This window comes from Cajanus cajan, chromosome 3 (genome assembly GCF_000230855.2).
Source record: "Cajanus cajan strain Asha chromosome 3, NIPB_CcT2T_4, whole genome shotgun sequence".
NCBI classification, from domain to species: domain Eukaryota; kingdom Viridiplantae; phylum Streptophyta; class Magnoliopsida; order Fabales; family Fabaceae; genus Cajanus; species Cajanus cajan.
The window spans coordinates 26,577,768-26,602,602 of NC_138519.1; the positions used below are offsets into that span (position 1 = coordinate 26,577,768).

The 24,835-nt window shown below is 38.0% G+C and overlaps 1 protein-coding gene across 2 annotated transcripts; it reads right to left on the reverse strand.

The window, feature by feature from the left end:
• Positions 1–19,608: 19,608 nt before the first annotated feature.
• On the reverse strand, positions 19,609–24,612 carry LOC145955697 (uncharacterized). Of its 2 annotated transcripts, none has more exons than XR_014432356.1 (3): positions 23,089–24,612; positions 22,480–22,958; positions 19,609–22,283 (listed from the first exon to the last, which is right to left on the reverse strand). XR_014432356.1 is itself a non-coding variant. In XM_083070745.1 (3 exons), exons 1-3 carry the CDS (start codon positions 22,567–22,569, stop codon positions 20,692–20,694), a joined length of 411 nt encoding a protein of 136 aa, XP_082926871.1. In that variant the 5' UTR covers positions 22,570–24,612; the 3' UTR covers positions 19,609–20,691. The 2 variants fall into 2 exon arrangements, 1 of the variants encoding a protein (XP_082926871.1); XM_083070745.1 differs by having other exon boundaries at positions 19,609–20,748; positions 22,020–22,283; positions 22,480–24,612.
• Between the last annotated feature and the right edge of the window lie 223 nt (positions 24,613–24,835).

Here is a 24,835-nt window from a genome sequence, read left to right on the forward strand (position 1 = left end):
CCTCAGACCGGTGAGAACAGTTAGAACCACCTTGAATATGCACTTTTCTGCAGGATACCCCTACCTCGTGATTCGCTCGTGACTGTTCGTGGATGAGTGAATTGTTTGTGCATTTTTATGTGACATTGTATGAGCATACATTGCACCTTTTAAACATACAACATTCTTTTTTAAATAAAAAGAATAAATAGAAATAAAGATCTTCTAGTACATGGTGTTAACATCTACCTTCATTGCATTCATATAGGTAGTTTCCCTTTTCACCCAAAAAATACAAAAAAGATACAAATTAAATATCCAAAAGAAAAATGATATTTACCCAAAACCAAGCAATATCATGCATCATCTTAGGGACATCCCGAAAACATGATAATGCTTAGTTCAATAAACACAATGCATGCATATTCAACATCATCATCTCATATCATGCATATAGATCATGGAGGGATCTAGGAGTCATTCATTTCATACATCCCTCCTAGTAATTCATTAATAAACATTAATAAAAAGAAAGAAATAATCGATGCGTATGTTCAAGATGGATCGCACGCCATTTGTTATTAAGTGTAAGCCAACAACCGCGCCAAGCGAGCGCACGTCAACTCCGTTGTTGGTAATCAAGACAGACGAAGGGAAAGGTCCAACGCCATTAAGGATCATCGCTCCAAGGCCTTTTCCCTACGAATCAAATAAGGCTGTGCCATGGATATACGACATCCATTCTTCTGTCGACAGCGATATTTCCAACATCGCTGGACTTGGGGGCATGACTAGGAGTGGCAGGATCTACACTCCCGAAGATCTTCATGATAAAGCCCCCAAGAATAAAGAAAAAGAAGAAAAGAAAATCGAGGAAAAAGAATCCGAGGAGGAGACAGACGAGCTGTTAAAATATATCTGACAGAGCGAGTACTCCATCGTGGATCAACTTCATAAGACGCCAGCAAAGATTACGCTGTTGTCTTTGATCCTAAGCTCCGAACCGCATCGGCAAGCTCTGTTAAAAGTCTTGAACGAGGCATATGTGTCGCACACTATCTCCCAAGACAAGTTTGAGGGGATTGTTAGTCACATCACGGCTAGTGATCACCTCACCTTCACCGATGAAGAGATCCCCGCTGAGGGACCAAATCACAACAAGCCCTTGCACACCTCTGTAAAGTGCAAGGAGTATCACATCGTTAAAGTCTTGGTAGATAATGGATCTTCCTTGAATGTGATGCCAAAAAGAACGCTCAAGCAATTGGCAATCTAGGGAGTCCAAATGCGCTCGAGCAACATGATCGTTCGAGCTTTCGACGGTTCTAAAAGAGAAGTAGTGGGAGAAATCAATCTTCCAATCCAAATTGGACCCACTATCTTCAACGTCGAATTTCAAGTGATGGACATTACTCCGGCATACAGCTGTCTCCTTGGCCGACCTTGGATTCATGATGCGAAAGCTGTACCCTCTACGCTCCACCAGAAAGTCAAGTTCATAGTGGGTGACAAACTGGTGACCGTACAAGCTGAAGATGACATACTCATCAGCAAGCCATCCACCATACCTGATGAGTCATTATTTTCCCTTATTTTCTTACCTTTCTGTGCTTATCTTAATCTCTGATTTGTGCTTAATTGTTTATATTCTGCACTGTTTTCTATTTGGGCTTTAATTGGACCGGTAATTCATATTTTAACTAAATTGAATTTTCTAGATCTTATTATCCCAATTTTTATTTTCAGGGCAATTTAATAATTATTTGGGCTTGGAATAAATTTTTGGACTTCAAGAAGAGCTGCCACGTCATCTGCCACATCACATGCCATGTCACCATTGCACCACTTATGCCATATCAACATTTTATTTTATTTTTCGTTTATTTTTATTGTATTTTCGGGTCAGACCAGTTGGGGGCCCATTTTTACACTCTATTAGGGTTTTTCTAGGGAAAAGAGCAGCACCCACATGCAGACTTGATGTGACCACGTTGCTGTCTCTCTGGGAACTTTGTTTTTTTTCGTTTTCTGCTGGTGGCTCTTTGTTCTTCACGTTTTCTGGTTGTTTTCTGGTTGATCTTCCTCTTGTATCTGAACATTCACGTTTTGCTATTATTATTCACATTTTGTATTCTGTTCCTGCTTCCATTTTCGTTTTCTTCTTCCTCTTCTCTGTTACGTTTTGCTTGCATCGCTGTTGCCACTTTCATGTTTTCTTCTATTTTCGTTTCTGTTGCTATTTTAATGGAGGGCTAAATCCCAGGGTTTGGGCCCTTGGACAGAATGCAATCCTCTGAAAGAGGTTCTCTATGCGTTGCATTTCTGCTCCGCTTGATCCTCCCTTGTGGGATCTCTGTTCTGAGGCGTTCAACATCTGAGCCATGCTTAATGACTCTCAGGTTTCTTAATCCTGGGGAAGGAGGTCTTGCAAGGTTCACGTTTGCTTAATTCGTGTAGTGAGGTCTCATGTTAGTCTTCGCTTAGTTGATTAATCATGGACTGAACAGGATTATGTTGGACAGATTATTTGTTGTGAACCAAGGAAATCAGAGGTGCATTATGTTCAGGGGTCTGACCTATTTTAATTACTGCAAGTAATCCATACTTCTGCTCGTTTTATTTAACTCGATAATCTGAACCAACCCCCCCCCCCCACTGTGTGTTGGAACCTTTGACTGAGACAATTGGTCCTTGGGAGACGACCTAGGAGTCACTTCCTAGTACTACATTAATTGTTTTTTTTATTTGACCGGGTACGGCCTCGATCAATACCTTATGTGGATGCAGCAGAGGAAGCTTTGGAAACCGCCTTCCAAGCATTGGAAATTGCCAATGTTGAGACGTTTCCCCGAGAAATGAAGAAAGTAGCCCATATGCTCACTAAGAACGGATACTTGCCAGGACAAGGATTAGGCAAGGACTCCCAAGGAATCCCGGAGCTACCCATTATCAAGGACAATCCGGGGAAACAAGGGTTAGGATACAACCCTGTTAATGATCAAAGAACGAAGAGGAATCAAGATCCTTCTCGACGTTCTTTAAGCCAGATCTTTAGGAAGGCTGGTTCACAAACGTCAAGGCCAGCTGTCGTCATCAAGTGTCCTTTTCCTTCTAATAGGGATGTGTAAATTCAGTGACTATTAGAGATCACTCCTCGGGGACAGCCCGACCCCCGAGCCTCGATAGGGCACATGTTTTCCACTATGATTATAATAAAATCATTCTTTCTTATTGCTTCTTTTCTTGCTTGCAATAAAATTCTAAACCACATTATTTAACCCTGTTTGAATGAACATAAGTGAGGTTAAAATCGTCTTAATAATCAATAAACCCGCATCATTTTTATGTGGAAGTGTGTGTGACAACTTGGAGCACCTTTCCTTGGCCTCAATAAGTGCCGTCATGGATAAAAAGAAATCCATTCAGGACAAAAATCCTAAAAAACAAAAAGCTCGGCAGGAAACCCAAAAAGGGGACTGCGCAAAAATAAGAGCAAAAGACCCGCTAGGAATCCCACAAAAGGGTGACCTAGGCAAAAATTAGGGTTACAAAATAATGAACAAAAACAAAAGCCCGCTAAAACTCCACAAATGGGTGTTTTAGGCAAAAGTTAGGGCAATCGAAAAACAGAATAAATCCATGATGGTACCACCAACTGAATTCAACAAAGGGGCTCAAGAAAAGCTATCCAAGTTGTCAAATCACAAATGTTAATAACCAAGACGTGCTTAACTTCATAAGTGTTTAATCAAACAAGTCTAAACACTTAAGCCTACCATTGGCCAAGCCATTCTTACAAAATCCATTTTTCAAAAAATAAATAATCCCCTCTAAAACACAAACTTTCAAAAAAGAATATACCTTTCCTTTCTTTTCTCTCTTGTCCCAAACGATTTTAGGATAATCTAGTGGAAACATGGAGATATAGTGGTCAATAGGAGGGTTGACATATCTTTTAAAGGAAGGGAAGGATCATTTGGTTGATGACACCAAATCTCAATATAACATGCATCATTCCTCGGTTACAGAAATCGGCAGCACACAGCCCGTCTAGAGGAATGGCAAAAATCCAAACAGAGAAACGCATCGGTTAATTCTTTTGAAAAGTGAATCAAATAGAATTAGGTGCATCATACTGCATACATGCATACAGATGATAGGTGTAATGGAAGATCACTTATTCTCTGTTTATTGAAAAAAACAAAAAAAATATATATAAACTTCAGAAAAACAATACGCCCGTATCATGTTCAGTATGCCCGTACCAAAATTAGGGTTATGAACAAATTTTCAATTCAATACGGGCATACTAAAATGAATAACGGCCGTATTGGCAATAACAGAAATCCTCCCTCACATCAATGACAAAATTCCTCCAAGAAGAAGAGGATAGGGGGAGCCATTCATTTTTTCCAAAAATAAAATAATTAAACTTGCATTTTGTGCATCGCGCACATTAATTGCACATTCAAAGACCTCATCATGAGGCAATTGCATAAAATAGAAAAAATAGAAAATTGCTTGTGTATGACAGCAGTCAACAAAAGCCGAAAACGAAAAAAGGCAAGGATACAAACAATACTCCTCAGTTTGTACAGAATGATTGAGCCTGGAGAGGCTTGCTGAAAAAATACTTCCTCAGAATAATTAAGCCTAGAGAGGCTTGCAGAAACAATACTCTCTCACCATACAGAATAACTGAGCCTGGAGAGGCTCGCCGAAATAATACTCTCAGAATAACTGAGCCTGGAGAGGCTTGCCGAAATAATACTCTCTTAGAATAATTGAGCCTGGAGAGGCTCGCCGAAATAATACTCTCACAGAATAATTGAGCCTGGAGAGGCTCGCCGAAATAATACTCTCTCAGAATAACTGAGCCTGAAGAGGCTTACCAAAATAATACTTCTCAGAGACATTTCTGTACAGAAAAAGCCGAAATCAACCAAAAAAGGCAAAAACACAGAAAAAGCCAAAATCAACAAAAAAGGCGAAAACACAGAAAAAGCCAAAATCAACAAAAAGGCAAAATACAGAAAATCCAACAAATTATACAGAATAACTGAGCCTGGAGAGGCTTGCCAAAATAATACTCTCCAAAAGACATCTCAGCTTGCATTCTTGGGCTGAACAAAAAACCAATTCATCATACAGAATAATTGAGCCTGGAGAGGCTTGCCGAAACAATACTCTCTCAGAATAACTGAGCCTGGAGAGGCTCGCCTAAATAATACTCTATCAGAATAATTGAGCCTGGAGAGGCTCGCCGAAATAATACTCTCCAGAGATATCTCAGCTTCCACTCACGGGCCAAATTCCCCAGTGAAAGCTATCAAAGCAAGATCAGCAAAATTCCCCAACGGAAGCACGATCTAAACAAAATATCCAAGTCAAAGGACTTAGACTTCCTCAGTGGAAGGTAGCTTTCCAACTCAAGCGATGAGTGAAGCTAAGCCTGAAGAGGCTTTCTAAATAATACTCTGGGATATATAAACTTTAAATCCCCACTCGCCTACTCAGAGGCATTCCTACAAAAAGCAAAAATCCAAAAGATCAATAACAATTCCCCAAGCGGAATCTGGCTTTTCAGCCAAACATCAAGCATCAAGGTGATCTGCCTAACAGAAGAGGCTAATCAAAATCAATGAAAAAATCCCCAGCGGATAATAGCCTACACAGAGGCGACAAAAATCAGAAAACCCAAAAGAGATACCCGAATAAGGATAACCGGGATACTCCACCACCGTCAAAAGGACGTCAGCCAACCATAAGGCACCGCTCATCTCAGAAAGAGCATCTTTGTGTCTACACCCCAAGGAAACAGAAATTCCTCAATGGGCACCAATTACGCAATGCAAAATTGGGACATAAGAACCTATGAGTAACTGCACATCCCCTAGATGGATCCCTGCGTTATCCAGCCCTCAGCGGCACCAAAAATAAAAAAAAAACCGTCGAAGCAGCATCGTGGACTGTGGAGACAAAACTATCACAAATCCCTGGAGAGGGCAAACTCACGCTACCCAGATGTCCAGAGCACCGAGGTATGCACAAAGCCTGGAGAGGCAATACCTAGCTACCCAGATGTCCAGAGCACCGAGGTATGCACAAGCCTGGAGAGGCAATACTCAACTACCCAGATGTCCAGAGCACCGAGGTATGCACAAGCCTGGAGAGGCAATACTCAGCTACCCAGATGTCCAGAGCACCGAGGTATGCACAAAGCCTGGAGAGGCAATACTCAGCTACCCAGATGTCCAGAGCACCGAGGTATGCACAAGCCTGGAGAGGCAATACTCAGCTACCCAGATGTCCAGAGCATCGAGGTATGCACAAGCCTGGAGAGGCAATACTCAGCTACCCAGATGTCCAGAGCACCGAGGTATGCACAAGCCTGGAGAGGCAATACTCAGCTACCCAGATGTCCAGAGCACCGAGGTATGCACAAGCCTGGAGAGGCAATACTCAGCTACCCAGATGTCCAGAGCACCGAGGTATGCAATGAGCCTGGAGAGGCGACGACTAATACTCACCCTGGAGAGGGCAAACTCAACCTGGAGAGGTTACTCAACAATTTTCCACCGGAAGACGCTACAAGTCAGAAGGTTGGCACATCACCCGGACAATTGGGTCAACTCCTTTACTTGTCAGCCGGTACACCAAAAGGCCGTCCGACTAAGTAAAGGGGGGGCAGCTGTAGACCCCTAAAATTGTCCGGGTCGGAAATAAAGCTTGAAGACTCTCGAAGACTGAAGGAAGATCAGCCAGAAGGACTTCCAGAAGGCCCAAGGAGGGTTCTCTATAGGTCTAGAGGTCTTAGGATAGCTAAAATAAGAAAAGTGGGAGGAATGAAGCCCAATACGGCCTCCCAGAGGTTCAGTACGGCCGTATTGAACATTTTGAACTTCAATACGGCCGCACTGAACTCAATACGGCCGTATTGAAGTTTCTGAACTTCAATACGGCTGCATTGAATTCAATACGGCTGCACTGAACTTCAATACGGCTGCATTGAATTCAATACGGTTGCACTGAACTTCAATACGGCTGCACTGAACTTCAATACGGCCGTATTGAGGTTTTTGAACTTCAATACGGCCGTATTGAATTCAATACGGCCGTATTGTAGTTCAAAACTTCAATACGGACCGTATTGACCCCCAGAGACCGTATTGAGCCTCATCCCTATGAATATGACGTCAATGGGACGTCATTCTACACTTTTAGACTGAGTTTTGACTCCCTCCTTGAGTATTCTGGGGTTTTTGAGCAGTGTTCTGCCCTAGAAATCTCTCTGGGAGTCGATCCGACGAAGTTCTGGAATTCCGAGCATTTAGCTTGGAGATTCGAACTTAGTCGAAGGGAAATCCATCGGATTTCCAAGTCAAAAATTATTTTTAGGAAGGAGTGAGCGGGCTTGTAGAGCGAGGGAACGCCAAAAAGCTTCCCAGTTTTACTTGATATATAAAAAGCACGCTTCAAGAGGTTTCTTTTCTAAAAATCCCTTCTTTTACCGCTTTCTGTGTGTACATATTTAACTGTCATCATGTAGATAGTTAATTTATAATTGCTTAGAATAAATAGGGGTAATTTAGTAATTTTGCACTATTATTTTTAAATAATCTGTCATAGGGAACCCGAAAGGGGCGCTGTGGGGTGCTAACACCTTCCCCACGCGTAACCGACTCCCTTACCCGACTCTGGTTGTAATGGCCGAAGTCGATTTTTGAATCGATTGCCTTAAACTTCTTTTTCCAATGTTTTGAGTAAAACATTGGTGGCGACTCCATGAACCCTTCCTTTTCATGAAAACCGCTAATCTATGGAGGGTCCCGCTTGGGATTAACATGGATTGGTGAGCCTTTTAATAAAATTGCTCGTTTGACGAGGTCTCAGTTTGAGAATAAGTCATTCTAGCAATCCATATTTTTAAACAAACAAAAGAGTCCAACCATCCTTCGCGAGTGCCGAAAGCCCGTTTCGGGCCGGTGGCGACACACCTCAACAAAATGGGGTTGTTGAGAGGAAAAATAGGTCCTTAGAAGAACTTGCTAGAACAATGTTGAATGAAACAAACTTGCCAAAATATTTTTGGGCTGATGCTATTAACACTGCTTGTCATGTGTTAAACAAAGTTCTGATTTGGCCTATATTAAAGAAAACACCCTATGAAATTTACAAAGGAAAGAAGCCTAACATTTCATACTCACTAGTACAAAAGACCCTTTTTACGTCGGTTATTTAGGGGTTTTTACGTCAGGGAAACGTCCGACGTAGAAGCGGGAGACGTAAAATTTACGTCGGGGGTCAAAAACCGACGTAAATTTACGTCGGACATACCCAGGTCCGACGTAAAAAATCGTAAAAATTTAAAAAAAAAAAGAAAAATAATGCAGCAGAACGGCCCGTTCTGCTTGGAGAACGGCCCGTTCTCCTTGCAGGACGGGGCATTCTGTTTGGAGAACGGCCCATACTGCTTGGAGAACGGGCCGTTCTCCTTGCAGAACGGCCCGTTCTGCTTCCCAGAAATCGCTTTTCTTCTGCGTTTTCCTCCCAGAAATCGCTTTTCTTCCCAGAATCGCTTCTCTTCTCTGTTCTCCTCAGGCTTGGCTTCAGCCACTGGTTGTTCCTACTCAAAATATATAAAGAAACACACATAATAAGTTCAAAATACACATTTAGTCGTATGAACGCAAACTGCTTGTTTTTGTCGTATGAACGGAGACTGAATGATAGAAAAATTATAAGGAAGGAAGGACCGAAGGAGTAGGAGGCGGAGGGATTTACACAACGAAGAGGAAGAGGGTTTACAGAGAAAAAAATGAAAAGTGAATGCGCGCGGTGTGCCTCGCGCTCTCTTATTCAAATTTGCGTCTTTTTTACGTCGGACCTGGTAGGGTGCGACGTAAATTTACGTCGCACCTGGGAAGGTGCGACGTAAATTTACGTCGCACCTGGGAAGGTGCGACGTAGATTGGACTTTTTACGTCGCACCTGGGAAGGTGCGACGTAGATTGGACTTTTTACGTCGGACCTTACCAGGTGCGACGTAAAAAAGTTCGCAAAAATTACAAAAATGCCACCGCATTTTTTTTACGTCGGATTTTCGTATTTCCGACGTAAAAGGGGTGACGTAATATACTTATTTTCTACTAGTGACTTTAGAGTGTTTGGGTGTAAGTGTTATGTGCTGAACAATGAGAAAGAACAACTTGGAAAGTTTGATGCAAAGGCTGATGAGGCAATCTTTCTAGGATACTCTACGAATAGTAAGGCTTATAGAATCTATAATAAGAGAACTCTAGTTGTAGAAGAATCTGTCCATGTGGTATTTGATGAGTCAAATAAGCAAGAGACTAGGCAAACTGAAATTGAAGATTTAACTGAGTTGCTTGATCAATCCCTATTGGAGAATGAACCAAGTGAAGTGCCTAAAGTGAGTGAATCACATGAGAAAGCAAAGGAAACATGTGAACAATTGCCCAAGGAATGGAGAACTTCTAGAGATTTATCAATGGATAACATAATTGAAAATATTGGTAAGGGAGTGTCAACTAGGAGTGCTATTAAAAATATTTGCAACACTATGGCATTTGTGTCACAAGTGGAACCTAAGAGCATTGATGAAGCACTAAAAGATGAACATTGGTTAATAGCAATGCAAGAGGAATGACAGGTTGAGCAAATTTTTGATTGAGAATGACTATGAAAGAGGAAAGGTGGATAATACATTGTTTGTCAAGAAATTTAAAAATGATACAATGTATGTACAAATATATGTGGATGATATTGTGTTTGGATCCACAAATACCTCTCTTTGTAAAGAATTTGCTAAAACCATGCAAGGAGAATTTGAAATGTCAATGATGGGAGAGCTTACATTCTTTTTGAGACTGCAAATCAAACAAATGCATGATGGAATTTTCATAAGTCAAAGCAAGTATTGCAATGAACTTCTGAAAAAGTTTGGTATGGAAGGGTGCAAGGAGGCTGCCACACCTATATCAAACAATTGCAATCTTGACTTAGATGAGAAAGGAATTGTTGTTGATAGTTCAAAGTATAGAGGCATTATTGGATCACTCTTGTACTTGACAGCAAGTAGGCCTGATATAATGTTTGCTGTGTGCCTATGTGCAAGATTCCAAGCTAATCCTAAAGAATCTCATATGAAGAGTGTGAAGAGAATCCTTAAGTATTTGAAAGGTACAACCAATGTGGGGTTGTGGTATCCAAAAGGGAGTCTCACTAAGTTTGATAGGCTACTCAGATTCAGACTATGCTGGGTGTAGACTAGATAGAAAGAGCACAAGTGGAACTTGTCACTTACTAGGTAGTGCACTTGTTTCATGGCATAGCAAAAAGCAAGCTTGTGTTGCTTTGAGTACAGCTGAGGCTGAGTATATAGCTGCTGGAAGTTGTTGTGCTCAAATTCTTTGGATGAAACAATAATTAAGAGATTATGGAGTTGAGCTGAACAAAATTCCTTTGAGGTGTCACAATACTAGTGCAATAAATCTGACCAAGAATCCAATTTTGCACTCTAGGACAAAACATATTGAGATAAGACACCACTTTTTGAGAGATCATGTGCAAAGGAATGATTGTGTTGTAGAGTTTGTAGAAACTAGCAAACAACTAGCTGATATTTTTACAAAACCTCTACCAAGGGAAAGATTCAACCATCTGAGAATTGAATTGGGAATAATCAATGAATCATGTTTGAATTGATTATGCTTTGAGAATGATAATTAGAGATGTTTGGAAGGGAGTATTTAAAGTGACAAATAAGACGGTGAAATTTGAGAAGTTAAATTTCTGAGAAGCAAAACTTCTCTGAAATAATCGATTATCTTAAGATATAATCGATTATCTTAAGTAAACTCATGAAAGTAATCGATTATTTGGGTAATAATTGATTATCTGGAACATGAAGAATTCCAAGAGCCTCTGAAATAATCGATTATTTGGGCAATAATCGATTATCTGGTAAGAAGGAACTCAAGAGTCACTATAATAATCGATTATCTTGGGTAATAATCGATTATCTGGGAGTTGGAATCTGAGAATTCACTGGAATAATCGATTATTCTGTAAATAATTGATTATCTGGGCTGTGTTAGGAGAAAATACCCTCTGTAATAATCGATTATCTTGAAAATAATCGATTATCTATATCAGATTGTGTTTTTAAGGGGTTTTTGCTGATGCAAATAATCGATTATTTGCATAAATAATCGATTATCTGGGCAGTTTTTAAAATTCCTGATGCGTTTAAACGGTTTTAGTGCGCTCCAAACGTTTGGAACCTCCTATAACCTCCCACTCAAAAGCCATTAGGGCATAAACCCTCTCTTTTCTCATTTTCTCTCATTCTCTCTCAAACCCTCAAACCCTAACTCTTTCAAACCCTCTCAAATCTCTCATCTTCTTCATCTTCTTCAACACCCACTCATGGCATCTTCATCAAAGAGACCAAAGAAGCTTGAAGTGAGGGGGAGCAAACGTCCTCTACCCTCTGGGAAGCTGATTTCAAAGTGGTTCCCTGATGAGAAGACTCAAGAATATTATTTTGAGTGGTATGCTGGCCGGAGAATCATTCCTCCGAAGACCCTTAAACTTGAAGGGTTTAAGAATGAGGGTTTCAGTTTTCCAACCCTTCTGGAGCACCAAGGATTGAAGAAATTTTTGGAGATGGATGGACCTTATTATCCTGAGTTGATAAGGTTATTCCTCTGTTTTGCCACAAGCAACGACGACATTATGCAATCGATGGTGAAAGGGAAAATGATTCGGTTGGACGGACCGACATTGGAGGCTGCTGCGGGGCTGAGCGGCACTGGACAGGGAAAACACCAACCTTTCAACTTTGGGGATTTTGAAGAGCTAACAACCTTCCGGGACTGTCAAAGGAACCCGGTGAACACCAATTATGAGAAATTCCTGGCGGGAGGTATGAAAAAGAATTCCCGTCTAATTTCTTTTAGTATTGCTTGGATGTTGAAACCCAAGTTGCACAACCATGCACAAATGTCAAGGGATGACATTTTGTTGATGCATGTTATCAAGAAGAAAATCAAGATCCATTGGGTATCGGTCATGAATGATTGTATGTGGAAGGCAAGGCGGAAGGAAGACGGCCCAATTCCTTATGCTCTTTTGTTGTCCAAGATTTTTGAAATTGCTGGTGTAGATCTATCAGGGGAAAGAAAAATAATTTTGCATGCTTCAAATAAAATAGAGAAGTCTTCATTGCATCACATGGGGATGCTTAAACAAGAAGACAAATGGGTGTTTAAAGGCGATGTACCCCCTACTCCGGAACAGGCAACCGATGAAGACGGTGTTCCGTCACACGATAAAGATCAGCCACCACAGGTGGAAACTGAACCGAGCAGGGAGTCTGAAGCTGAGCTGAAGCTGTTTTTACCCTTTGAGCAATTGATGATCAACAAGATTGATGCGGTCATGGAAATGTCAAGGAGACATGAATCCTTGTTTTCTGGTATTCTTGACAGCTTTGATGACCTGGATCATGAAGTGAGGCTGCTCAAGACTCACCTTGGCATACCGGAGGATGAGGATTGATCTTTGTTGTGATTCTGTTTAGTTTTAATTAGGAGTTTATATTCTGGTTTGGAACAATTAATTTCGATTTGGTTGTAAGGTTTTTAATTTTTGAACAATTTTAATGTTTTGTTGTTGAACAATTTAAATTCTGATGAATTTGGAGTTTATTTTCTGTTAATGGCTTGATTGTGGTTCAAATTGTGATTTGGAAAGCTGGTACTGAAATGCTCTGTTTTGTCAACATATGTGTTCATATTCTGTTTTGCTTGGCTGATGCAAGTATGTTCTGTTTTTGTGAGCATATGTGAATGCTCTGTTTATGAGTTGTGTGAGCAAATTGAGCCTTGGTTGATGGCTGATTACAATACTCTGTTTTGAGTGTTGATGGTTTTGATTGGAATGCTCTGTTTATGATATTGTTTGTAATGTTTTTCTTGGCTTGACTTGTTCTGAATTGTGGTTAAATTGCTGAATCACAACTTTTGACTTAGATATGGCTTGTATTGTTTTTGATAATGCCAAAGGGGGAGAAAAGGTTGTGTGTATTAGTTGTGTGTATTAGTTGTTGTTTTTGCAGGTATTGTGCTTGTGTGTGTGTAGTGTGCAGGTTTTATATGTTGGAGATTAAAGGCACAATATGAAGATTGAAGCACAATAGCATTGGATTGATAATCATGGGTTGTCATCATAAAAAAGGGGGAGATTATTGAGCTTAGGAGAGCTTGAAGCCTAAAGAAGTTTTGATGATCACAACACAAGTGTACAACAACAACTTACAACTTGGAAGCACAAAAACAAAGTCAAAGAAAAGTCAAGAAAATGCTATGTAATGGAGCAATGTAATAGAGTTTAGAAATTAAGTTGTTTTGAATGAGATTTTATATTGTGTGTGCTTAGTATGCTTTGTGCATAAGCAAATCTATATCTAAAGCTAAGTAGAGGTATGTGATGATGAGTGAAAAGGTTGGAAAGTTATTTTGAGACTTAAAATGAAGTTTTGAAAAACTAACTCAAAATAATCGATTATCGTTAAATATAATCAATTATTCCAGCAATAGGCAAAATGGAATGCCTTGTTGCAATAATCGATTATTTGCCAAAATAATCGATTATCCCAGGAACAACTTTTTGGAATAATCGATTATCCAGCAAAATAATCGATTATATTGTTCTTGGTTGGTTTCCAGAAAACCTGAAGAACAAAATAATCGATTATTCTTTAAAATAATCGATTATCTGCGTCTGAAACTTTTATAAATAGTTTGAACTTTGAGAAACTTCAGACATTGAGTTAGAACTGATAATCAATTTGTGAAAAGCGTTTTGGGGAGTCTTTGTGACATCTTGGAGAGTTTTCTTTGTGAAATCCAAGAGCAAAAATGTTTGTGAAAAACTTTGTGAGATCATCATCATCATCCTATCTTGAAAGGGGAAGATTAAGATTTTCTTCAAGAATTCCAGGTGAATTCGTTCCTTTATTCTTTGTGAATCTTTGTAAAACATCTTGAGAAGGGTTTCTCGAGTGGTAAGGTTTCTTGTAGTGGGTTCTACAAGGGGTGCTTTCTTGGGGTCAAGAAAGTGGTTATCTTTTGTGTTGAAGTATATGCATGTGTGTGTGCTTGTAAACCTTCTTGCTTAAGATAGTGGAACAAATCTTAATCAGGTGTAGATTAAGGACTGGATGTAGGTCACATGTGGAGTGGCTGAACCAGTATAAAAGACGTGCAATCTTTTTCTACCTTATCTTTTACTTTGAGTAATTGCTTGATTGAACATTAAAGAAGATAATTCTTGATTAACATGTGTATGTGAAAGTTGTTGGTTTAAATCTGAATTAGAACATTATATTTGAACCTCACAATTTTGTAATCAAGAAAGCATATTGCATTCATACTTTCATAACAAGTCTTTGAGAGAGAGCTTCATTTGAAAAATTCAGTCTTAGAAAAGTTTAAGTGAAATAAAGATCCTAAATACTCTGATAATTTTTAAAGGGTCAAAACATCCAATTCACCCCACCTCTTGGATTGTGCCATTCTTTTCTATAAGATTCTATGGGATTTCCACATCGCATTGATCTCAAGAAACGATTTAAAGACACTATGGAACTCTCTGATGTCCCCTCTGACCCACTCATAGCCTGGGACGGTAATGGCGGGGTGGGAATCTTTAGGGTTATTCCCACCCCTCTTCTTTTCAGCGGCGGCCGCCTCGTCGACCACCGCCTTGCCACGCGTCTTGCCTTTGCCTTTGGCCGGTGTAGAAGGTGCGGCACTACTCTCTCCAGCCATCAAGACGAAGAAGAAAGACAAAGAAGAAAGTAGAAGGGCCCTGGTGGAGAGAAAGAACGAGAAATAAGACAATAGAAGGGAAGTACTTGGTACTCCTCCTTAAAAAGTGACCTTAGCGGCAACCAGGTTGCCGGAAACGGCAACGACAGAGTCAAACGGAGACGATGAAAGGAAGAGTGTAGAGGAAACGTCGGCGTGCACGAGAAGCCAAGAAAGAAAAGGAGTGAAGGAGTAAAGTGAGAAGAGCAGGCGCGAGAAAGAGGAAAAAGGGGTTTGTAAAATTGAAATTGAAAACAAAAATGACACGTGGCAAGGAAAGGACACAACTGACTACACATTAAATGAGGCCCATTATCACGAGCGCGCCCCATCATGACGTAACCGTCACCCCCCCATTAACACGCCACCCACTGTGACACCCTCTACCCCACATACCATAACACAAATAACAAAAATTGAATAACATAATTTTTTTTTATACTCGAAATACCAAACATGTTTAAATAGAGGGTATCACATCCATAACTTAAACAGTAGCTTAATCAGCAGAAATTACATAGAAATAATATAAGGTCTTCCTAAATAATTTAATAAAAACATTCTAATCTAATTCTATCTATGCCCCGATATCACATGTCCTATCAGAGCAAATCCTAACATAGAAGCCTAAGCTTCATCACCAACATCCTCAGTCTCATGCTCATAATTACCTGTAAGACAATCAAGGAAAAACAACACAAGAAAAGGGAGTAAGAAACATCTCACTCTGGCTCACAGTGTAGAAATATACGTCGGATAGCCAAACACAAAAAAGATAGGTATAACATAGATAAATTAATAAAATCATCACATCTCACTCATTCAAGACATTAATTTTTCATATAACATTAAAATGCACATGTATGGACACGGACTACATTTTATCATGCATGTGGCGCCAGTAACATATCACATGGCATATTGCTGCTAGCAATACACGAAGAGTAGTCTAGGAGTACATGCCGGGTCACACCTTCTGTGCACTCTCACTAGAAGGACATACTACCAAAATCTCGTCGGGATAGCTAAGCCACGCAAGATACATCCCATGCACACAATGGGCGAGACTGGGACTTACAAACCAAGCTATCCCCAAGGACTAATCCCCAATTATTTTACATTAGGGGGCCTTCTCTGGAGGTGTATTCCATATCGTACCCTTAAAAATATTTATGCACATGATGCATGTCAATCAAGAGTCCATGCTTTTCTCATATCACATTTTCATTTCTCATTCCCATATCATATTATCATGTCTCATCATCATGTCTTATCATCATAACACATCATCATATCACATTACCATGTCTCATTATCATATCACATCATCATGTCACATCACCATATCACATTATCATATTATTACATCATATTCACAATTTTCACAGAGCACTTTAATTTATATCAAAACTCATCTATTTGCGAAATGAAACACATATTTACACTCCGCAAACATCAAAGAACACAACAGAAAACTCAGGCAATAAAACACAAAACATTCATATTTTTCCCGTTTTCTCATAGGGTTTCCCGTAGGAACCCACAGAGCACTCTAATTCATATAAAAACATATTCATTTTCAAAATTAACCACATACTCATGCATCACATCCAAAAAGGAAAACAACAAAGCAATCAGAAGGCAAACTAGAAAACATTCATATTTTGCCCGTTTTCTCATAGGGTTTCCGTAGGAACCCACAGAAATCTCAAATCATACAATTACAATTTTAAAACTGAAATTAATCATTCATTCAAGCAATTTATACAATTAGTTACATACAAGAGGAACAATAGATTAAACAGATACAATTGGCGAAAACCCCTCATACATGAGCATACAACAAACACAGGATTGGAGGCCAATCCCACTACCCAACTTACATTCCCACACCCAGAGTAAGGTTTCTCACTCCCCCTTACCTGGATGAGCAGAAGATGAATGGTCTTGGTGTGATCTAAGATCGTTCCTGAGTACTCTTCCTTAGAGCTCTTTGTTATTCATCTTTTTTTTTCTAACCCTTCAGAACGCAAATGAGGTAGATAGGGTTAACGCTACCTGAATCCTTTCTTAAAATTAATCCATTGGGCTGGTCAATCCAACCCATTTTCCTTCTCTTTTAACTCACTTCTTTTTTTCTTCAAAATAATTAAATAAAATAAATACATGTATATTATAAAATATTTTTCCTCTATAATAATAATATTTTTCTGACTCCAAAATATAATAATACAATATCAATAACAAAATATTATATAAAATCAACCTTCTCTTAAAACATATAAATATTTATTTAAAAATGCTAATAAAATTACTTATTTAATACGTACAAAATAATATTTCTCTATAATTATTAAAATAATTATGACCAAATACCATAATAATAATAATAATAATAATAATAATATAATAATAATAATAATAATAATAATAACCTTTTTGGAAACTGAGGTGTTACAGTACTTCCCCCTTTTTAAGAAATTCGTCCTCGAATTTCTTAAATGAAGAGATTCGACTATGACTCCTTCATTAAACTCAAGATTTTTCCTAAACTTCCTAGGCAAACCCACAACAAAGTCTAGACGCATTATCTCACCTTCAAACAGGGACATCTAAAGGCTACAAAAGTCCTATAAGGCTTCTGATGTTCTGTCTTAGACTTATATCATATTAAACATGAGTACACAAACTTCCTATACTCCTCTCTTCACCTTAGGTCACCACGCTTCCGCTACGCCACTCTGATACATCTTAGTAGCTCCTAAATGGATGCTAAGAGTACTCTTATGTCCTCCCTCTAAGATCATCTTCCTAAATTCAAGATTACTAGGCCATAGATCCCATCATTGAACCCCAAAACACCATCAACTTCCATTGTAAAGGGCTATTTATACCCTTACCAATCCTCTCCACTTGGTTCACTAAGAAAGGATTTAACTCCTAGGCTTCTCTAATCTCATCCATTAATTCATTAGTCACTTCAACATACTAAATTCAATGCTCCTAAGGGTGAGCTCACACATCACCCTTAAGTCTCTAAACTCTTCAATCAAATCCAACTCTTAAATCATCAAAGGCAATAGATGAAAGATCATCCTACTCAAGGTATCTGCCAGAATAATAGCTTTATTTCTACGACCCTCTCCAAAGATCAAGCGCCTAAGCGTAAGTTCACTAGGTACACATAATCGATCTCCACGTCTTACCACATCATCTATACCCAAGGAAACTCTTATCCATTACCTTGTCCTATAGCCTCATGTCTTGTCACCAAAATGAATCAACTAATTATGCTTCTCCAATTTCCTTCAACAATCCACTCGTTACTCGAGTCATACCTAGTCTCACACTACTAAGGGTAACCTTATAAGCCAAAACTTAAATCCTTAGACCGAGCCAAAAGATTCATTTCTCTAACCATAAGGGAAGATATATCTAGAGGTCTTCTACTCAAAGCATCAGCCACCATACTGGCTTTGCCCAGATGACAACTAATATCAAAATCCTAGTCCTTAAGAAATTCCAGTTATCTCTTTTGTCTTATATTCAACTCCTTTGGTCAAAAAATATTTAAGGCCCTTATGATCACTAAATACCTCAAGCTTAGAACCGTACAGGTAGTGTCTCCAAATCTTAGTGTAAATATCATAACTACTAACTCAAGGTCATGGGTAAGGTAATTTCTCTCATGAATTTTCCATTGCCTAGAAACATAAACTACTACCTTTCCTTCTTGCATCAACAATCCACCCAAACCCATCTTAGAAGCACAACTATATACCACAAAAGACTTACTAAATATAGTAGTATTAACACTAATCAATCTTTCCTTAAGAGTTTGGAAATTACTCTTACACTTACTATCCCACACAAAGACAACACTCTCGCTAGTCGACCTAGTCAAAAGTAATGCTATCTTAGAAATTTCCTCAATAACTCTCCTATAAAAATAAGTTTATCTAAGAAAACTCCTAACCTCACTAATTGACTTAGGTATCACCCACTTAAGCACAACTTCTATCTTAGATAGACTTACATTATACCTCTGCTAGAAATCATAGAACCTAGAAAACTCGCCTTATACAATCAAAAATCATACTTAGATAATTTAGCCTAAAACTTTCTAGGACAAATCCTCACTCTCAACTCTAATTTGATGATATCACACCTTGAGGTCAACCTTACTAAACGCCCGCTAATTGATCCATAAGGTCATCTATCCTCATATCAACATACATGCATATCAAATCATATTAGAATACCTACTTCAAACAATCGATATATATAATTCCTAAGCATGTACGAATCAATCACCATTTACTCCATATAGCATGTACATGAACCAACTTTACCACATAACATCATACAACCTTAAACAACCTCTCAATTCACATGACATCTCAGAATCATGAAAAAATCAATTTTTATCCTTGCATTGCCTAACGATTCAAAAATATCATGACACCATACATATCCCTTCAACAATGATAAAACAAAATGATACTTAGAGAGTTATACTCATCAAAATGATCTCAAACCTATCTCAAAATAAATCTAAGAGAATAAGCTACAACTCCTATGAAGACATAAGATTCTACAAAGATCATCTTCATAGCTAAAAATTTAAAAAACCGCAGCAGATATATTCAACGCTTACAGCTAGACCTTGATCACCAAAGTAGCTATAACTGGAGTTCTAGACCTCCGTTTTACCTGATTCTAGTTCCATTGGAAAGATAACGTCCAAGGCTACAAATTTTGTGAAGACCATAAAATCTAAATCTGTCAATACGGTACTCATACTGGCACAACAAAACTACAGCGAAAATATCCTCTACACCAAACAACAATAGTGTATCAATATATCTAAGGCCACAAAAATACCTCAACCCTTCCAAACTCACACCTCAACTTCATATTAAAGCTTCCCACTATAATCCTAAACCAAAAAACTCACATATTTAGCACAACAGACTTAGAAAATAAAACTCACATGCTACCTAAACCATAAACGGTTAACATGCCAGCACCAACACTCAAGGGAATTACCAACATTTCAATCTCTCATCAAGGATACCAAAACTCCAATTCTCAGATACAACCTCCTTGGATTCAATCGCTACAACTATAGATTCCAGAAACTCCATTAACCGTAAACTCTCGACAAATCAATGTCTCACCCAAATCTAAGATCCCAATAGTTTTTAGTTGATTAGCACAATATCTCGTCTACTACTACTCCCACATATGCTTGCAACACAAGCGATACCACCCAACCACTACTTCTTACGTAAGCAAGAAGTATCAAACAATATATCACTCAAAAGAATGAAGAAGAGTAGTCATAATGATATTAGCTAATACTATCTATCATTCCTCTAATTACAATATAATCTAACAGTATCAAACACAACAATATCAACACAAGGAGATCATCATCATCATCATTATCAAAGCAAAGCATCATCAAAGTACATAAGAAACAAAACACTGTTAAAGTACACAACAGAATCATGATAAGTACATAACTCACGGCCGATTGGATCGACCTGCTTTGATACCACTTAATGTGACACCCTCTACCCCACATACCATAACACAAATAACAAAAATTGAATAACAATTTTTTTTTTTTATAATTGAAATACCGAACATGTTTAAATAGATGGTATCACATCCATAACTTAAACAGTAGCTTAATTAATCAGCGGAAATTACATAGAAATAATATAAGGTCTTCCTAAATAATTTAATAAAAACATTCTAATATAATTCTATCTATGCCCCTATGTCACATGTCCTATCAAAGCAAATCCTAACATAGAAGCCTAATCTTCATCACCAACATCCTCAGTCTCATGCTCATAATTACCTGTAAGACAGTCAAGGAAAAACAACACAAGAAAAGGAAGAAACATCTCACTCTGGCAGTGTAGAAATATACGTCGGATAGCCAAACACAAAAAAAAAATAGGTATAACATAGATAAATTAATAAAATCATCACATCTCACTCATCCAAGACATCAATTTTTCATATAACATTAAAATGCACATGTATGGACACGGACTATATTTTATCATTCATGTGGCACCAATAACATATCACATGGCATATTGCCGCTAGCAATACAGGAAGAGTAGTCTAGGAGTACATGCTGGGTCACACCCTCTGTGCACTCTCACTAGAAGGACATACTACCAGAGTCTCGTCGAATAGCTTAGCCGCGCAAGATACATCCCATGCACACAATGGGCGAGACTGGGACTTACAAACCGAGTTATCCCCAAGGACTAATCCCCAAAGCTTTTACACTAGGGAGCCTTCTCTAGAGGTGTATTCCATATCGTACCCTTAAAAACTATTTATGCACATGATGCATGTCAATCAAGAGTTCATGGTTTTCTCATATTACATTTTCATATCTCATTCCCATATCATATTATCATGTCTCATCATCATGTCTCATCATCATGTCTCATCATCATGTCTTATCATCATAACACATCATCATATCACATTACCATGTCTCATTATCATATCACATCATCATGTCACATCACCATATCACATTATCATATTATCACATCATATTCACAATTTTCACAGAGCACTTCAATTCATATCAAAACTCATCTATTTGCAAAATGAAACACATATTTACACTCCGCAAACATCAAAGAACACAACAGAAAACTCAGGGAATAAAACACAAAACATTCATATTTTGCCCGTTTTTTCATAGGGTTTCCCGTAGGAACCCGTAGAGTACTCTAATTCATATAAAAACATATTCATTTTCAAAATTAACCACATACTCATGCATCACATCCAACAAGGAACACAACAAAGCAATAGGAAGGCAAACCAGAAAACATTCATATTTTGCCCGTTTTCTCATAGGGTTTCCGTAGGAACCCACAGAAATCTCAAATCATACAATTACAATTTTAAAACTGAAATTAATCATTCATTCAAGAAATTTATACAATTAATTACATACAAGAGGAACAATAGATGAAACAGATACAATTGGGAAAAACCCCTCATACATGAGCATACAACAAACACAGGATTAGAGGCCAATCTCACTACCCAACATACATTCCCACACCTAGAGTAAGGTTTCTCACTCCCCCTTACCTGGATGAGCAGAAGATGCATGGTCTTGGTGTGATCTAAGATCATTCCTGGGTACTCTTCCTTAGAGCTCTTTGTTATTCTAAGCACTATCAAGAAGTTTGGTAGGTCGTGGAGATCAATGTCAAAGTTGAGGAACCATGGGAGAATAATGTTCACAATACTACATTTTATGCTGAAGAGACTCTGATCAGATCTGAATTGGAAGCCATGTGTGATTGCAATCCTCTGACTGCTCGACATTGGATTGTAAGGCTTTCCCTTTTTCTAGGGCCAAATTAATAGAGAGAATGGAAATAATATTAAGAGTGTATAATGGAGAGAATGGAAATAATAAGACTAAACTAAATTAATATAGAAATATTGATGTTATAATTTACTTTTTATTTATTTATTTCTTTATTTTTTATTTATTTTTTATATTTCATATTTGTATTTTGGTGCTGTACTTAGATTGATCAACCTGAATTAGTTCAGCTGCTATTTCTGAGCATGGTCCGCAACATTGGCTTCCTGCTGCAGTTCCCGATCTGGGTGGAGTTGCTGGCTGCATAAACTGGCTGATCTGTTGGTTCTGGTCCCTGGCTGATTTGGTGTTTTTCTGACTGATCTATTGCCTGAGACCACTCTTGGTGTTTTGCTAGCTGATCTGCTGGTGCAGGTCTTGGCTGAATTGGTCTATTTTTGTTCAAGTGGTCTTTCATTCAGGATCCGGAAGGAGAATTTGGCTATCTGCAATCCCTGGCAGATTTGGCTTCTCTCATTGGCTTTGGTCCGTGTCCTGTTGCTGTTATGCGTGGAGTAATTGGCTCGCTTTGGTTCTGATACTTGTTTTTGGTTTAGCTGCTAGGCCTATTTTTGTACGAGAGTTCCTTTGTTATATCTTGTTTACTTTCTCTTAATTTTCCTTGTATTTTGGTAGTACTTTTTTCTTCGGAATATCTGTATATCAATAACTAGTTTAAAACGGTTGTTGTGTTTATCAAACAATAAACCCGCACCAAATGTGAAATATGTTTATATATGTAATAGTATTTCGAAAACACAAGAAATGTCATTGCCAGGAATTTACCTCTTTTGTTTTGGTGTCTCCTTGAGTTGTAGTTTGTAGCTGATTTATAGTGCAATGATAATTCTTGTTAAATTAATGCTGACAAAAGTCATACATTTTAAACTTAAATCTTAAGACGGAAGCTTAGTTAGGTTTATGGTGGTGAAGGCAAAGGATGTCCATGACGCATTGGCTTACCTTTTGGCATGATGTCAATAATTTGATATGATGATCTTGATCCTTGTTTTAACTTTGAGTCTATGATGCCTTTTGCTTTTGTGCGAGTTGATGTAACAAAAATAATTCCCTTTCATTATATTAGTTTTTAACCAAGATTTTGGTGAAAAAAAAGAAGAAAGATTCTACCATTTAAAACAAGAAAGTTAATTGCATTTAATAGAAAAGACAATTTATAGTGATGCAGACAAAAAAGACTAAAGATAATAAGAGAATATTTTACCAAAACAAAGATAATAAACAGTATCTCCAAGATAGTTTTAAATAGATGCTTTTTATATGAAACAGATGGTAAGAGTTCAATCAACAAAATTCTCAGCCACATAATGATGCCTAAAATTTCTCACTTCTTGAGAACGAAGCAAGGTCATGCTTAAACAAATCAGAATAACAATGAGAGTGAGAAAAAGTACTTGCAAGTTATTACAATCTCTTTTTCAAAAATTCAACTCGAATAATGGATCATATTTATAATGATGAATATGTTATATGAAACGATGTTTTTGTATATGGTTATTCCATTAGCTCATTAGATTAGATTTTAACCAAGGTTTTGGTAAAAAAAAAAAAAAAAAAGAAAGATTCTGCCATTCAAAACAAGAAAGTTGATTGTTTTTAAAGAAAAGACAGTTATAACAAGAAATGTTCTTGATTTGGCCTGCTTGGTCACTAGTTCCTAGAATTGCTTGTTGATGCTAATCCTGGTCTAATTCCTGGTTATGGTTCAGTTGCTAGTTTAGTGATTGTTCCTGATTCTGTTATTGCATTATTGACTTTACTGCAATATAATCATAAGGTTCTTGTGATCGAGTATTAACTCTGACTGCAGAAGACCATTTTCATGTTTCTCAGCCATCATTTGCACTTCATAATTGCACTTCATTTGTATCAACTTTCCTACTGTAGCTGACCTCGGGTTTCGTTTTGGCAGCCCTGGTTCTGGAGGCTTTTCTTGGCAAATGGTTGGAGAAGTTTGCTCTCAGACTTCTTCATGCTTCATCATTTTATAATTTATGTTAATTAATTTGGCAAATTAAATAGTGAAACACATATCAACAGACACGATTTCCCAAATTTAAAAAAGATCTGTTTAATTTTCCTTGGTATTTTTGTGTGTTAAATCTTGTCCGTAAATTTTATTAAATCAAGCTTGAGTCAAGAATTGTAGGCTACCGACAAATTTTCAATTGCTGAACAGTAACTTGGAAGTTGAAAATTCCACAATTGCTGCACCGTTCAAACTGGAATTCGGAATTCCACAATTGCTGCACCGTTCAATTAGAGCCACAAGTTGAAATGATATTTACTACAATTCTGCTGTTTGTGAGTTGTCAATTAATATTATAATGTTTTGTGAAGCCTGTAAAAGGCTAATCGTGTACTGAGTATGTAGTATCAAAATTTCAAATTCAAATATGTTGAAGTAAACTCTCTCTTCCTCTCTTGTTTTTTCACTGTGCGTATGTGAGTGAATTTGATAAAATTCTGTCCAATTGATATCAAATTGGTATCAGAGCCTGAGAGTTCGGTG